The sequence below is a fragment of the Eubalaena glacialis genome, chromosome 6, assembly GCF_028564815.1.
Source record: "Eubalaena glacialis isolate mEubGla1 chromosome 6, mEubGla1.1.hap2.+ XY, whole genome shotgun sequence".
Classification (NCBI taxonomy): domain Eukaryota; kingdom Metazoa; phylum Chordata; class Mammalia; order Artiodactyla; family Balaenidae; genus Eubalaena; species Eubalaena glacialis.
The window spans coordinates 811,118-826,064 of record NC_083721.1 but is presented as its reverse complement, the minus strand read 5'-3'; the positions used below and the strand labels follow the sequence as shown (position 1 = coordinate 826,064).

Below are 14,947 nucleotides of genomic sequence, written 5' to 3'. Positions count from 1 at the left end.
GGAAGCGGAGGGTCACCCTGACGTCATGGCCACATGCCCTGTAATGAGATTTTTCAAATCAGGTTTGCTGATTCCCAGCAGCGCGTGCCGAGTGGGCCTGGGGTTGTGCGGGAAACTCTGCCTCCACAACGGAGAGCTGCCGCCCTCTGTGCTGCTTTGTCTTCAAGGCATGTGGCGGGAGGGGAGACCCCTGAGGGGGCATCCGCAGCAAGGACAGTTCCTGTGAGGAATCCAGGGTCCGGGCCCCACGCTGGTTTCCTGCTTCGTCATCTCCCGTCCACCTTCTTTTCTGCTCCGTCTGTCACCTCTGCAGGAGCACAGGTGACCCTGTGTGTGTGTCAGGTGCCTCAAGACAACAGCGCAGGACCTTTTAACAGAAAATGTGTAACTGAAGGTAAGAAAAGAAAAAACAACGAGGATGAGACAAGTCCAGGGAGCGTCCGTCACAGCCATAAACCTGAGTGGGTGAACTTGGCTATTGCGAGATACACGCACAGGGACGGGTTCACACAGCAGTGTGGACGGCCACGAAAGCAGCTTTCATTACGTGCCTAGGAGCACAGGCCGGCCGCAGGGACAGAAAGCCCGTCAGCAGACCTCTGCTCCTGGGGAGACGGAGCAGGTGCCCTTTCCCTACCCCGGTGGGGGCCGCTCAGGGCCCGGGTTGAGCTGCAGAAACAAATGATCCTCAAGTCGTATAAATACACAGTTTATTTTTCATTCTCTTGGGTCGGCTGTGGCTCTTTCTGTGTTGACTTCACCCCCTTCCCAGGCTAATGGCGCAAATTCTCTCTGGAACATTCCGGAATGATGGCAGGGGGAGGAGAGAACGCGGAGGACGCTGCTCTCGCCGTGCAGCTTCTTCCCAGAGGAGCACTAGGTGGCCAGGCCTGACCTCAGCGCTGGGCGAGGCTAGTCCCCCGGGGCACAGGCGGGGCGTGTGCAGGAGAACAAATAACACACAGACGTCTGCTGCCCTCCTGTCCCCTGCCCAGGAGAGACGGCCGGAGCCCACCCGCCACCAGCGCAGGCACAGGCATCATGGCCAGGCTCTCAAGCCCATTTCTTGGCCAGCTCCGAGCTGCCCCCTCTTCCTCTGGACACCTAAGGACAGAGGGGCTGCTGACTGTCCAGCTGCCGCAACATCCATGGGTGGGCGCAGCTTGCGGCGACTCGGACAGGTCCCTTTCGATGGAGTGGGAGCGGGAGGCGCCTGGCGCCCCGCACCCCACAGATGTGAGGGCCCGACGCGCGACCTCCTCGCCAGGCCCCACTTCCGGCCCTGGGGTCCCTCCCGGCCCACTGTCCCGCGTTCTTTCTGCGCCTCCCCACACCTCTGTCCTCTAGGGCGGGGTCTGGATTTCTGTATCAGACCAGGTGGTAAATACCTGGGCACTGTGGGCTCCGCGAGGTCTGTGTCCATCGCCCAGCTCCTCCATCGCAGCGCAAAAGCAGCCCCAGACGGTACGCACGCTCGTGGGCACGGCCGTGCGCCGGTAGGACTTCCTTTACGAAACCAGACGGTTGTCTGGCTGGGTTTCTGTAGTGTGCCGACCCTGTTCAGAGGTCCCTGCGCTCCTGGGCTGGGTGGGTGTCCTGGCCTGCGCCTGCCCCTCCCGTGGTCCCTTGGCCAAGACAGTGCCCACAGAACTTCACTTGGTGGGGTGCTGGCAGCTGCACCCCTGGTTCCTCCTGAGCACCCCTCTCTCCAGACGGACCTGCTGCAGCCGTCCGCAGGGGGCTCCAGCCTCAGGCCTCCCCGCTTCCCAGCTGGAAATGTCACTCAGCAGTTTGGATGGAGGAGGCTGTGGCCTGGGTGTGTCCCCCCAGAATTCATAGGTTGAATCCCTGTCCCCCCACCACGACTGTGTTTGGACGCGGGGCCTTTAAGGAGGTTTAATGAGGTCATAAGTGTGGGGTCGTAACCCGATAGGGCTGTGTCCTAATAAGAGGAAGGGACACCAGGAGTGAGCCCCCAAGAGGAAAGGCCACGGGAGGACCCAGGGAGAAGACGCTGTCTGCACACCAAGGAGAGGGACCGCAGGAGGGACCGGCCCTGCAGCACCTGACCTCAGACCTGCCACCTCCCAAGCTGACTGAGGGTGTGCTGGCCGCCTCCTTAATCAGATTCTTGTCATTAAGTTGAATTTTAACAAGTGTTTGTCACCCAAAGACATTCTCAGTCTTACCCTCTACTGCTGTGGTCCTCAGAGCATGACCCGTGGAGCCCTAGGGGTCCCTGAGACCCTTGCAAGGGACCTGCAGGGTCAAAAATGACTATTTCCATAGTGCTGGTCGCGCCTTTCCCCTCTCTCTGAGTGCCGCTTGAGCTGGGGGGTTCTACTGCTGGGGCCTGAGCCCCTGGAGGCTCTGCCAGTGGCCCCTGCGTTCTCAGCCAGACTCACCTAACCACGTCGTCTCGGGGCAGCGCGCCTACTCCTTGTATCCGATAGATCCCAAGCCTCGAGCGCCGTCCTTGCCCCGCCTGTGCACCACGCCGAGCAGGAAGCACGGCCACTTGGGGGGACGCCTGGTGGACAGGTGTCTGGACGTGGGTGTTGGACAGGCACTTTCTCAGAAATGATTGGGGTTACATCCGAGGGTTTTGCCGCCAACTATGACCTTTGAGGGCTCAGCAAAGTTAGAACTGTCCAAAATTTTTATCTGCCACTGTCCACTGCTCCCTCAGACCTTAAGACTTTTCTGTGGTGCTTAGTGGTGATATTAACAAGTGTGATTGTTTTTGGTATTGAGTGATAAAATCTGTCCACATTTAGAAGCTCTGCATGACTCAGTGAACCAGTTTCCATATGACCAGTCATGCTTGGGTAAAAGACAATCAAAGTTCAGGGCAGACCAAGGCTTTTACAGTGTGACGGTGTTCACAAAGTTCCTGGTGGTTTTTCATGTGGTTTCAGATTGCAGTTTGCAGCTAACCTTTAAGAAATTACCATCGCTGAGTTAGGCATGGTGACGAGGAAGACCGTGTTCCCAGGTATCTGAGCAGGCCTTTCCCAGCTGCCCGTCTCCCTGAGGCCCGCTGTCTGCACGGACTTCACCCAAAACAAGCAATCACAACAGAGTAAACACAGGAGCAGATACGAGAATCCAGCTTCTTCTACGAAGCCAGACCCTAAAGAGACTTACAAAAATAGGAAACAAGGCCACACTTCACACTAATTTTTTTGTTTGGGAAAATTTAGTTATTCATGAAGATTTACGTTTGTTAACTTGTGTCAGGTTTCTTATCGTTGTTTTTAAATGAATTAATAGATAAAATATTTAAGGTTGCTCAGTTTCAATGTCCAGTAAGCTGAATGGTGATACACACCCCCCAGAAGGAAAAAAGCACCATGGTGTCCCCAGTGAGTATAAGGGAGGAAAGAGGTTTAGAGACGGGGAGCTTGAGGGTCGCTCTGGGGGCAGAACAGCTGCACCCCCCGGCCCCAGCCCACTCCCCACTCTCCCCGGATTCTTCTCCGCGGACCTTCCTGAGCTCGGTGTCGGAATAAAGATGTGCTCCTAAGTGCTCCTCCCTCGGGCTCTTGCCTGAAGCTGTAATCTCTTTGGTGAAATTGTCTGCTTCCTCCGTGCAGGCGGCACTTGTGCTCGGTACCACCGCAGCCTCTGCAGCCTCTGCCCGGTGCACCGCCCTGCGGCCCCGCCCGGCCCCACCAGCAGGTTCTGTAATGGCCAGCGTGGCCCAGCTGCACTGCAGTCACCATGAGTCCCGGGTCTCTGTGGCCTGCACAGGCCACGCATCAGCTGAAGTCACTCTGGCATCCTCAGGATGCTTGTCACCAGGGCAGAGGAGTGACACGTGTCACCCTGCTCACATCTGGCTGGCAGAGCAAGTACTTGGCCAAGCGTGTCCGGTGGGACTGGGAGCATCTCTGCCCCAGGGCGACGCCGAGGGTGTTGCCGAGTGCACGGCAGACCCTCTGACCTGAGGGCCAGAGCCGTGAGCCCGGAGAGAAGCCCTGCTCCTCCGTCTTTCCTGCCCCTGGACTGTTGGTTTGGGGCCTGCCCGCCTCCTCCGGGCGGCCGCTCTCGGGCCTCGGCTGCAGGGCCACCTGTGTGAGTTTGTTGCCAACCCTGCAGGGTGCGTCCCCACACCGGGTGAGCGCGGCTGGTCTGCGGGCTGCCTGGTGCCCCTCTTTAGTCCCTGGTGGACTCTGGTTCCCCTCCAGGTGTCGGGAGACATGGCCTAGGCCCTTCCACGCTCTGCCCCATCCCCGAGGGAGTGGTGAGTCAGGGCGCTCCGGGGGTCCCGGGCACATTGGGCTGGGCTGTGGTGAGAGGGTCTGACCCGTGTCCTGCCCGAGGCACCGTGCTAGCCTCCCCTGCTCTCAGTATATTCTTACTCATCCAAAATCTGCGTTGTGCCTCTACTCCAGGCCTGCAACGAGGGGGTGCACAAGTGGAGAGAAGCGCCTTCTGGAAGCCAGTTGCTGGGTGAGGGCTGCAAGGCTGCTGGGGCCAGGGGAGCAGGCTTTGGAGGCCAGGAGTGGTGGCCAAGCTTGTGACATGGGGATGTGGGTGAAGGGCGCCCCGGGTGTGGGGAGCATCGGCTGGGCTTTTCATTCTCTTAACAGGGTCTTTGGCATAGCAAAAGTTGGTAATTTTGATTAAGTCCCGTTTATCAGTTTTTCCTTTCATGGTTCATGCTTTCTGTGTCAAGTCTAAGAACTCTTTGCCTAGCCCCTAGGTCCTGAAGATTCTTCTCCTGTTTTTTTCCTAAAAGTTTTGTAGTTTCTTGCTTTACCCCTGTGTCTGTGACCCATTTTGAGTTAGTGTTTGTGTGAGGTGTGAGGCTTAGGGCGAGGGTCCCCTGTCCCAGCACCTTTTGTTGGGAGACCACCTTTCTCAGTGGGACTCCTTTCCCAGCTGTCGGAGAGGAGCCAGGCCTCTGTGCTGGGTCTGCCCCTGGGTTCTCTCTTCTCGTCCTCTGGTGTGTGTACCCCCTGATGCCAACACCACACTCTCTTGAATACCGTAGCTACAAAGTAAGCCTTATTATCAAATCGAGGGATTTTTCCTGCTTTATTCTTCTCTTTCCATATAAATTTTAGAATAAGCTTGTCTGTGTCTACAAAACCTTGCTGGGACTTTTGCAGGAACTGCGTTGAGCCCGCAGACCGATTTGGAGAGAGCTGATGTCTTTACTATGTTGAGTCTTCCAATCCGTGGATATAGCGTTGTCTCTCCACTTACTTATGTTTCTTTGATTTATTTCATCAGCATTTTGCATTTTTCAGCAGACAGGGCCTGCATAAGTTTCATTAAGTGTGTACCTAAGTGTTTCATTGTATTTCTCAGTGATTTTAAATCGTTTTAAATTTTGGTTGATATATGTTCACCATTAGTATACAGAAATGCAGTTACTTTTCGTGTATGACTCATATTCCGCACCATTCTGAACTCACTTATTATTTCTAGGAGTTTTGTTTTGTTTATAGATTCCTCAAGATTTTCTAGGTAGAAAATCGTATCATCTGCAAATAGAGATGATAGTTTTACTTCTTCTTTTTCAGCCTAAATGCCTCTGATTTTTTTCTTGCCTATTGCAGTGGCTGGAACTCCCAGTAACATGTTGGATAAGAGTGGTGAAAGTGGACAGCCGTGCTTGTTCCCAATCTTAGTGGGAAGCATTCATTCTATCACCATATGTATGATGATAGCTGTAGGTTTTTTATAGATGCTATTTATCAAGTTGACATAATTTCCCTCTATTCTTAACTTGCTGGTATTTTTTATCATGAATTAGGTGTTGAATTTTGTCAAATGTGTTTTAATGCATCAGTTTATATAGTCATATGGCTTTTATGCTTTTGCTTGTTGATATGGTAGATTATACTGATTGATTTTTTTTAACATGGAGCCAGCCTTGCATATCTGGATAAATCCCACTTGGCCATGGTACATAACTCTTTTACACTTTGCTGGATTCATTTGCTAATTTTTTTAAAGATTTTTTTAAATTAATTAATTAATTAATTTATTTTTGGCTTCGTTGGGTCTTTGTTGCTGTGCACGGGCTTTCTCTAGTTGCGGCAAGCGGGAGCTACTCTTCGTTGTGGTGCACGGGCTTCTCATTGCGGTGGCTTCTCTTGTTGCGAGCATGGGCTCTAGGCGTATGGGCTTCAGTAGTTGTGGCTCATGGGCTCTAGAGCGCAGGCTCAGTAGTTGTGGCGCATGGGCTTAGTTGCTCCACGACACGTGGGATCCTCCCAGACTAGGGCTTGAACCCGTGTCCCCTGCATTGGCAGGTGGATTCTTAACCACTGCGCCACCAGGGAAGTCCCTCATTTGCTAATATAAAAAAAATATTGAGTCTATTTGTGTGGATGTTCATGAGCGAGACTGGTCTATTTTTTTTTTTTTTTCTGTACCGTCTTATCTCCGGTTTTGGTATCAGGGTAACAGTAGCCTCACAAAATGAGTTGGGAAGTTTTCTATTTTCTATGAGTGTCTAAGGTTTATGTTCATTCTCTTTTAAATGTTTGGTAAAATCCTCCAGTGAAACCATCTGGGCCTGGGGATTTCTTTTTTCTGGAGTTTTTATTACAGGTTTTCATGTCTTTAATGGCTGTAGGCATATTGAGGTTGTCTCTTTCATTTTGATTGGATTTTGGTAATTTGCTGGTTGTTCAGTTCTCCCATTTCTTTGCTGAGGTTTTTAGAGATTTGCTTTAAGCATGTTCAGACATGCTCACTGCAGCATTTTTGTGATGGCAGCTTTAAAATCCTTGTCAGAGAATTCTAATATCTCTGTCATCTCAGTGTTCGCATTTATTGATTTTCTTTACTCTTTCACGTTGAGATTCTCCTAGTCTCATTTTTGGTATGGCAAGCGATTTTTGTTTGTATCCTGGAAATTTTGGTTGCAATGTCATGATATTCTGGATCTTATAAAAATCTCCTGTCTTAGCAGGCCTCTACTGCCGTGGGTGGGGGAACCTCGTTCACGATGGGCTGGGGCGGAGGCCCAGGCAGCCCTTGGCCTCCCCGATACCTTGAGCAGAGGGAGGAGAGCCTCGTTCCTGAGGGGTGGGAGCCCCTCGGATGTGGGCACGTGTGTGTGTGCACGCGCCCCCTGTCAGCTTCACCTGGAGGGCAGTGTTCTCCAGGGGGGCGGGGGGGTGGCTTTTCTTGAGACTTTTTTCCAGTGTTCTTTGGCATTTTTCGGTCGCAGCCTTTTCCAGTGACCAGCCTAGAATAAACAGGAGGGAATCAAAACAAAACACAAAGGTGAACTCACTGTTGTGTCAGCCTTCACACCTCAGGACCCATCCAGGCACTTCTCTCCACCTTTCCCATTTTTCTTAGGCTTGTTGCATGTTTAACACAGGGTTTTTAGTTGTACTCAGCAGGAATGTAGGGAAAAATGCGTCTGCTTCATTTTGTCCAGAACCAGAAGGCCTGGTGTTCCTTTTAATTACTCCAGTCATCTGTGCCTTCTGGATTATTTTTCTTGATCAGCGTCATCAGAGGGTTGTATATTTTGGGGCCTTTTTTGAAGAACCAAATTTTATATTTGTTCATTTTCACAATTGGTTCTTTTTTTGTAACTTCTGATCTATTCTTTATTATAATTACCTTCTTTCTATTTTCTGTGGGTACTTTCTGTTATTTTTCTAACTTCTAAAATTGGATTTTCTATTCACTAGTTTTCTGACTTTGTTCCTAGTATAGGCTTTTAAAAGCTGTAAGTTTTCCTGTAAGTTCTATTGTAGCTGAATGCTACAGATTTTGGCATGCAGCACTTTTATTATTGTTGAGGTCTCATGATTTTCTAATTTCATTATGTCATTCCCGTCCACTTCTTACTTAGAATCATTTAAAAAGTGTTTTGTCCAGGAGAGTTATAGAGTTATCTTTTTGCTAATGATTTCTAATTTAATTGCCCACCGGGTGGAAGGCATGGTCTGTTGATTCCATGTCTTGAAAATTGGTTGAAACTTGCATTATGAGTTAGAACATTGTCAATTTTGGTTTTGTTCTCTGAGAGTTTTAGGAGAATGTACAACCTCTCAATGTCAGGTGCAGCTTTACGCACACACATGATAGTCCACAACTCGCTCCGTGTTCACTGTCCTTGTGTGAACTGTGACGGGGGTGCCATGGCTTCCCCCCCAGTTGGGCGGTTTGTTGGTTTGGCCCTGGGGTCGCTCCTCAGATTAACCCCTCGCGGGCTCTGGGGCATCGAGGCACTTCCTCACCATCATCTCTTGGCTGGATTAGCGGGTAATCTCCTGAATTCTCTCCCGGCTTCCTCTCCTGCCGCTTTTTACCTTCAGCCTGGTTTCCACACCAGCAGCCAGATTGCCGGTGTTAAAATATCGTGATTTATCAAAATCCTCTCACATCCCTGTTTCCCGCAGGTTCCACCTGCCCCCTCTTCAAGTGGCCTAAAGCACCCTGCCCGCCTGCCCCCACCCTCTCCTGCCGCCCAGCTTCCCGGCAGGAGGGCTCACAGAGGACGCCCAGTGGAGAGCAGGACAGCCCTGCTCCCGGCCGTCCGATGTCTCCGACCTTCCGGTGAAGCCAGGCCCCACGTGAGGGTGCGGACGGCAGTGGGAGCCGCTCACGCCCGCGTGCACACGCGTGTGTCTGCCTGTGTGCGCTTGTGTGTCGTTTGCGGCTCGATGGGCTGCTTTTGTCTGCACTGTGCCTGGGAGGGGATGCGCCGTCCTCGGGCTCTGGTCCTTTGAAACTGATGCGTTGTGGCGGGCTGTTCAGCGAGCCGCTGAAAACCACTGCTCCTGTTGTCACTAAGTGGGTCGCACAGCGAGGGGCGGCCGCAGAGGTGAAGAGGGGAGTCGCGAACCCCACCTTATCTCCTCCGTCACCGCCCTTTCCAGCACCAGTTGAGTTTTGAAAAGAGAACGGCAGAGCCTTCCCTCCGGGACGGTGCCCGTCGCTCACCTCTCGCTCCACAGGGAGCTCGGTGTCCCGCTCCCTGAAGCGGTGGCCGATGCTGGGAGAAGTGGGTCACTGCGCAAGCGAGTCTGTCACATCACTCTCCATGTTGCTGGTCTCGTGGTGCTTCTTACCAAGCCCAGTGCCAGGTCAGGCTGTATGTTTAGTAAATGAGTTCCCTTCAGAGGTTTCTGGGGTGATAAAAATTTCAATGGAATGTCTTTTAGTTCATTAATCTCTGGTTTTCTTGCGCTGTCATCAGAAAGTGCTGTCGTGCTCGTTCTCCTTTATGTGACTTACTGTGAGGGGAGCCCTGTCTGCTGGGGCGCCGCGGGCCTCAGGGAGGAGCATGAGGTTTCGTTCTTTCCCTTCTCGTCCCCGAAACACTCCTGGGGTGATGTCGGCATTTCTGTCCTGAAGAGTCACCCTTTCCCAAGAGGAAACCTCTGGGTGTCCCTGGGAACAGGAGTACTTGATTGGCGACAACGGTGCATGGCACTTGAGGCCCTAATGCTTCCTCACAGACAATTCTAATTGTTACTGCTGTTTCCACCCACTTCCCTGCCCCTCTGCCCTGTGGAGCCACTCGGTGCCTGCAGGCCCTGCTCTCCCTGGAACAGGGGGCGAACGGCCGGCTTCCGGGCGGCTTCTCCCCTTAGAGGCTGCGGTGTCAGTGTCTCTGCTTTGCTCCTTATTTACCACATTTTCACCCACTTCCCAGACGCCAGGGTTGTGCTGAAAGCTCTTGTTGGTTCTTCTCGCTCCTCCTGACTTCTTAGTGCTTGTGGGTTTGTGCTGTTTTATTTTGTGAGCGTCATTTCAGTGCAGTTTCTGTAAGGGTGGAGTAAACACGTGTTAACTCTGTGATGTTTAATACGAGGTCTCTTCCATAGCCTTTTTTAAAAAACACTTTTGAGTATTTATTACCTTTGTTCTTTTTTTTTTTTTTTTAATTAATTTATTTATTTCATTATTTATGGCTGTGTTGGGTCTTCGTTTCCGTGCGAGGACTTTCTCCAGTTGCGGCAAGCGGGGGCCACTCTTCATCGCGGTGCGCAGGCCTCTCAGTATCGCGGCCTCTCTTGTTGCGGAGCACAGGCTCCAGACACGCAGGCTCAGTAATTGTGGCTCACGGGCCCAGCTGCTCCGCGGCATGTGGGATCTTCCCAGACCAGGGCTCGAACCCGTGTCCCCTGCATTGGCAGGCAGACTCTCAACCGCTGCGCCACCAGGGAAGCCCTGTTCTTTTTAATTGAGTGTAATTCACCTACCATACAATTCATACATTAGAATTGCCCATTTTAGTAGTTTTTAGCGTATTCACAAAGGTGTGTGACCATCACCACTGTCTAATCATAGAACGTTCTCGTCGCCCCAAAAGAAACCCCACACCCATCCCGTTACCCTCTCTCCTCAGCCCTAGGGACCATGGGTCCACTTTCTGTCCCTGTGGGTTTGCCTGTTCTGGACATTTGCTGTAAATGGGAGCACACAACATGTGGCTTTCCGCGTCTGGCTTCTTTCCCTTCTCGTAACGTCTTCAAGGTCCATCCACGTTGCCGCGCGGGTCAGTACTTCATCCCCTTCTTTGTGGCCGAATAACATCCCATTATAAGGATGCGCCACATTTTGTTTATCCACCATCATCAGTTGATGGACGTTGGATTGTTTCCACTTTTTGACAGTTATGAACAACACTGCTGTGAACATCCATGTACAGGTTTTTCTGTGGATGTATATTTTCATTCTCTTGGGTATATGCCTAGGAGTAGGGTTGCTGGGTCATATAGGAACTCTAGGTTTAACTTGTGGAGGAACTGCCAGCCTGTTTTCCAAAGGGGTTATATCATTTTATATTTCCACCAGCAATGTATGAAGATTCCAGTTTTTCCATATCCTTGCTGACATTTGTTATTTTCTGTTTCTTCTTATTATTATCATTTTCATTATTATTACTATTATTGCCATCCTAAGTGGCTCATTGTGGTTTTGACTTGCATTTTTCTAATGCCGAATGATGTTGAATTACTTTTTCTGTGCTTATTGGCCATTTCTATATCTTCCTTAGAGAAATATATATCAAATCCTTTGTATATTTCTTAATTGTTTTTATTGTTGAGTTGTAGAAGTTTTATATATAGTCTGAATATTAATCCCTTCTTAGGTATCTGATTTGCCGATATTTTCTATTATGTAAGTTGTATTTTCACCTTCTTATTAGTGCCCTTTGACGCACAAAAGTTCTTAATTTTGATGAAGTCCAGTTCATCTACTTTTTGTTGCTGCCTGTGCTTTTTGGTGTCATATCCATGAAATCATTGCCAAATCCAATGCCATGAAAAATTTTTTTCCAGTGTTTTCTTCAAGATGTTTATAGTTTTAGCTCTTAAGTCTAGGTCTTTGATCTGTTTTAAGTTAATTTTTGCATGTGGTGTAAGGTAAGGATGCAAGTGCACTCTTTGGTGTGTGCTATCAGTTTTCCTGGCACTGTACGTACAAGACTGATCTTTTTTTTTTGAATTTTATTTATTTATTTTTTATGCAGCAGGTTCTCATTAGTCATCTATTTTATTCTTATTAGTGTATATATGTCAATCCCAATCTCCCAATTCATCACACCACCACCACCACTCCCCACTTTCCCCCCTTGGTGTCCATACGTTTGTTCTCTACATCTGTAAGACTGTTCTTTTCTAATTGGCAAGGGAGCCAAGACAATCCCTTGTTCTTCCATTGCTTTCTGATGAGTTCCCACACGTGACCTTCAGGCCTCTCCGATCCTCCAGTCAGTAACACGCTGACCCTTTTCCTGCACCAGTGGAGACACTGTCTGCCCCTGTGAAAGAGGGAGGCTTTTACTCAACGTCACCTTCATGGCATTTCCTTACATTTCGTATTTTCTCATTTATTTCATTTTGAACCTCAACATATTATATGGGTAAGATATTTTCGCTTGAAACAGACTCAGTGATGTTGTTTATTGCCTAAAATGGTTACCTGATTGACATGGAGAAAGACAGAGAAATTTAACATGGGCTTCTCATTATTTTTGGTGCTCTGACCTCACAATTCCAAATGTTGGATGCTGTTGTAAAGAGCCTTTTAAGGCATCCCTGACAATAACGTGCAGAGGTCGTTACACCTCGACTTGAAAAATAGCAAAGAGGGTATGTTATGAACATGCGTTCTTGTGCCTGGGGATGAAGTTTCCTGTTTGGGCAACAATGTGAATTCAAAAAGTGAAGAGTCAAGAAACTTAGACCAAGGAGAAAATGATGCACTCTGGAAAAGACTAGGTGGACAGATTGCATGCTGAAATGGAAGGGTTCGAGTGAAATGATTATACCAGCTGTAAAGTAGAAAACCAGCAGTGTGTTTAAGTTAATATATAGTTTCATAACTTTTAAAATCAGTATATATACATATAAATATACTAAATATTACAAGTAGAAAGTTGACTGTTTCTCTTATATTCTCAAAAGTATGTACAGTTTTACCAAGCACTTCTTCTGGACTGCTCATCTGTGCAGTGGAGGCCCCCTCCGGGCCGCGTAGGGCGGGTCCCAGGATGAGCTCTCACTGGCATTTCATCACATCCCGCGCGTCTCACACCTGAATCTTAAGAAATGCTTGCTGCTCTGTTGAACACAAGAAAGCAGTTCTGTTGAAGCTCAGTCCCGATGCACAAGGTCCTAATTCGTAAGCTCATTTGCCCCTGTGTTTTGTGTTTCAGGTCGGTGGGCTCCACGACCAAAGTCGGTCCTCCCGTGAATCGCCATTTCTGGTTGTGATGCTCTAGGTCACAACGAGTGTGAACACACGCTATCTATGGGCCTGCTCTGACTCGTCCAGCCTGCTTATGGGGGAAGGTGAGTGGCTGTGAAGCGGCCCTTGTCCGCTTGTCTGTTTACCAAGAATGTGTAGCAAAGTCAGACTCACCATGGAACAATGGAATGTGTTTGAAGGGCCCATGCTGTATTTTACCCTCTTTAGTCCGTGATATGGTGTCAGCCGGGAGTAGTGCCAGGAAGTGAAGACGAGCCATGAAAAAGGAAACTTTAAGAAAGGAAGTCGATGCAATAATGTGATCGGGCAGGAACATCATTCCTGATCGGCTCTTGAAAAGGCACGTCTAGAATTTGAAGAAGCAGGTTTAAGCTGAGGCAGAAATGTTTCTCCCTGGCTTTTTCCCTTGAATTTTTGAGGAACGTGGGATGCCTTTGACCTGTGTTCGCCTATGTGTTCCCTGTTTTCAGGCCTCTATGGCCTCATTCCACTAGGTGGGGAATCTGAAGAGCTGGGTCTGTGGTCTGCTTGCTTATTGGGTCTGTGAGGGACACTAGCCACATGCAGCGCCCCGTGCTAGCGCTGCAGGCGGCCTGGCCCTGCTGACCGTGCTGCCGTGGGGGTGTGGGTGCAGGAGGCTGTGTGCACGTGCGCAGGAGGGGGTGTGCCGGAGCCTGTGTGTCCTGTGTGCCGCTGCGCACTCCACCCAGCACCCTGAGGTCCGAGTTCTGCCCGGGGCTTCAGGGGTCCTGAGCCTGCAGTACTGACTTTCCCTGGCCTCGGTGTCTCACTGTAAATGGAGGCCTCCAAGGTTCCTTGCTCGGCTCTCATGCCTGGTCCTCTCCAGGCCAGTTCTAGTTTATTCACCCGTGCATTTCAGGTTACGAGGGCATTGCCGAAGGCTGAAGAGTGCATTCTAGGGTGCCTTATTCACGCGGGGCCGCAGAGGTGGCCACTGAGAAACTGTTTCCAGCTGTGGGAGTTACTAATCCGGGTTCACGCCATACACATTGTACAGGTTCTGAGTCAACCTATCTCCCAGGTGGTTGTCAAAGAAACACGTGCATCTTTAAAAAGTCACAAAACTAAATAAGGGGTACAGGGCCCCCTCACCGACTTTATGAAATTTTTCTTCATTCTTCTCCACAGCAGCTTCTCTTCTGCCCTATCCAAATGTTGTCTGTCTGGCTTTGTTTTGCTTTTTTCATTGCAGCTCAGCATTTTTAATCCTGTGTGCTTGACCCAATTCCATAAGCCTGCACGCTGTGTTGTTTTGATCTTTGCTTTGTATGGAGGAAGGTTAAAATCATTTCAGCCTCCAGGTGTCTGTTTGCGTGAACGTCAGTGACAGGTCACTTGGAGGCGGCTCTGGTTTTGGACAGGGGCTGGAAGGAACGGCTCCTTCCACACGGCTGGCGCGTCCCAGGCTGCTGTCAAGAGCGAGGCTGGTTACGTAAACCAGAGCCGTCTGACCGGGCTTCTTCGGGACCACGTGGAGGTGGAGGACAGGCCCGGACCACCCCCAGGCCAGGCTGCAGCTCAGCAAAGGCGGGGGGCGAGGGACCCCACCAGGCTCTCTGCCTTCCCCCCCCCCCGCCGCCCAGCCCCACACCGGGGGCCCCTGCCCTACCTGTGGGCCTGCCCTCTGTCCGGCCACGTTTGCCAGGTGCCCCTGTGGTCCAAGGCCTGAGCGCCTGACCTTGTGTCGGGCACAGGGCAGGCTGCAGGGGTGATGGGTGGAGTCCAGTGAGACAGAGAAGCCCCAGCCGTGGGCAAGCGAGTGAGCGGCCGCTTAGCACGATGAACACGACCCCCCAAGGCAGGAGGCATAGTGCTCAGCGGTGTGGGTGCCCCCCTTCCTGACACCCACGCTGAAACAGCTAGCAGGCACAGCTGGCAAGGCTGTCCTGTCCTGCCCTGGCCTTGTCCCTGCCCCCCAGCCGCGTTCAGCCGGTTGTGGGCTTGTCAGCCCCAGACACCCTGGATGCCACCATCCTCGGTTCCCCCTGACGTCCAGGCTGCACCTTCTGGCCTCCTACGTGGTCCCCGTGCCCTCAGCTCCTTCTCTTCGGCCCGTGACTCTGGTCCTTCATGCCCCTCTGCTCACTGTTCCTTTCCTTGTCACTTCTTCAAGGACTCGGCTCCTCGTCCCCCAGCCACCTCCCCCCGCGCAGAATCAGGCGGGGAGCCTTGGGGGCTCATCCACCTGCCGTGACCACCCCCCAACCCTGGTGGCCTC

The 14,947-nt window shown here is 50.9% G+C and overlaps 1 protein-coding gene across 9 annotated transcripts in view; it reads left to right on the top strand.

Annotated features, from left to right (window-relative positions):
• The window catches only part of PCBP3 (poly(rC) binding protein 3), a 212,933-nt gene that overhangs the window by 146,347 nt on the left and 51,639 nt on the right, over positions 1-14,947 (top strand). For all 9 annotated transcript variants that reach the window (XM_061192815.1, XM_061192814.1, XM_061192813.1 and 6 more), the window contains one exon: positions 12,656-12,791. In XM_061192815.1, the coding sequence (XP_061048798.1) occupies positions 12,782-12,791 (10 nt within the window). In that variant the 5' untranslated portion in view covers positions 12,656-12,781. The remainder of the gene's footprint in view (positions 1-12,655; positions 12,792-14,947) is intronic.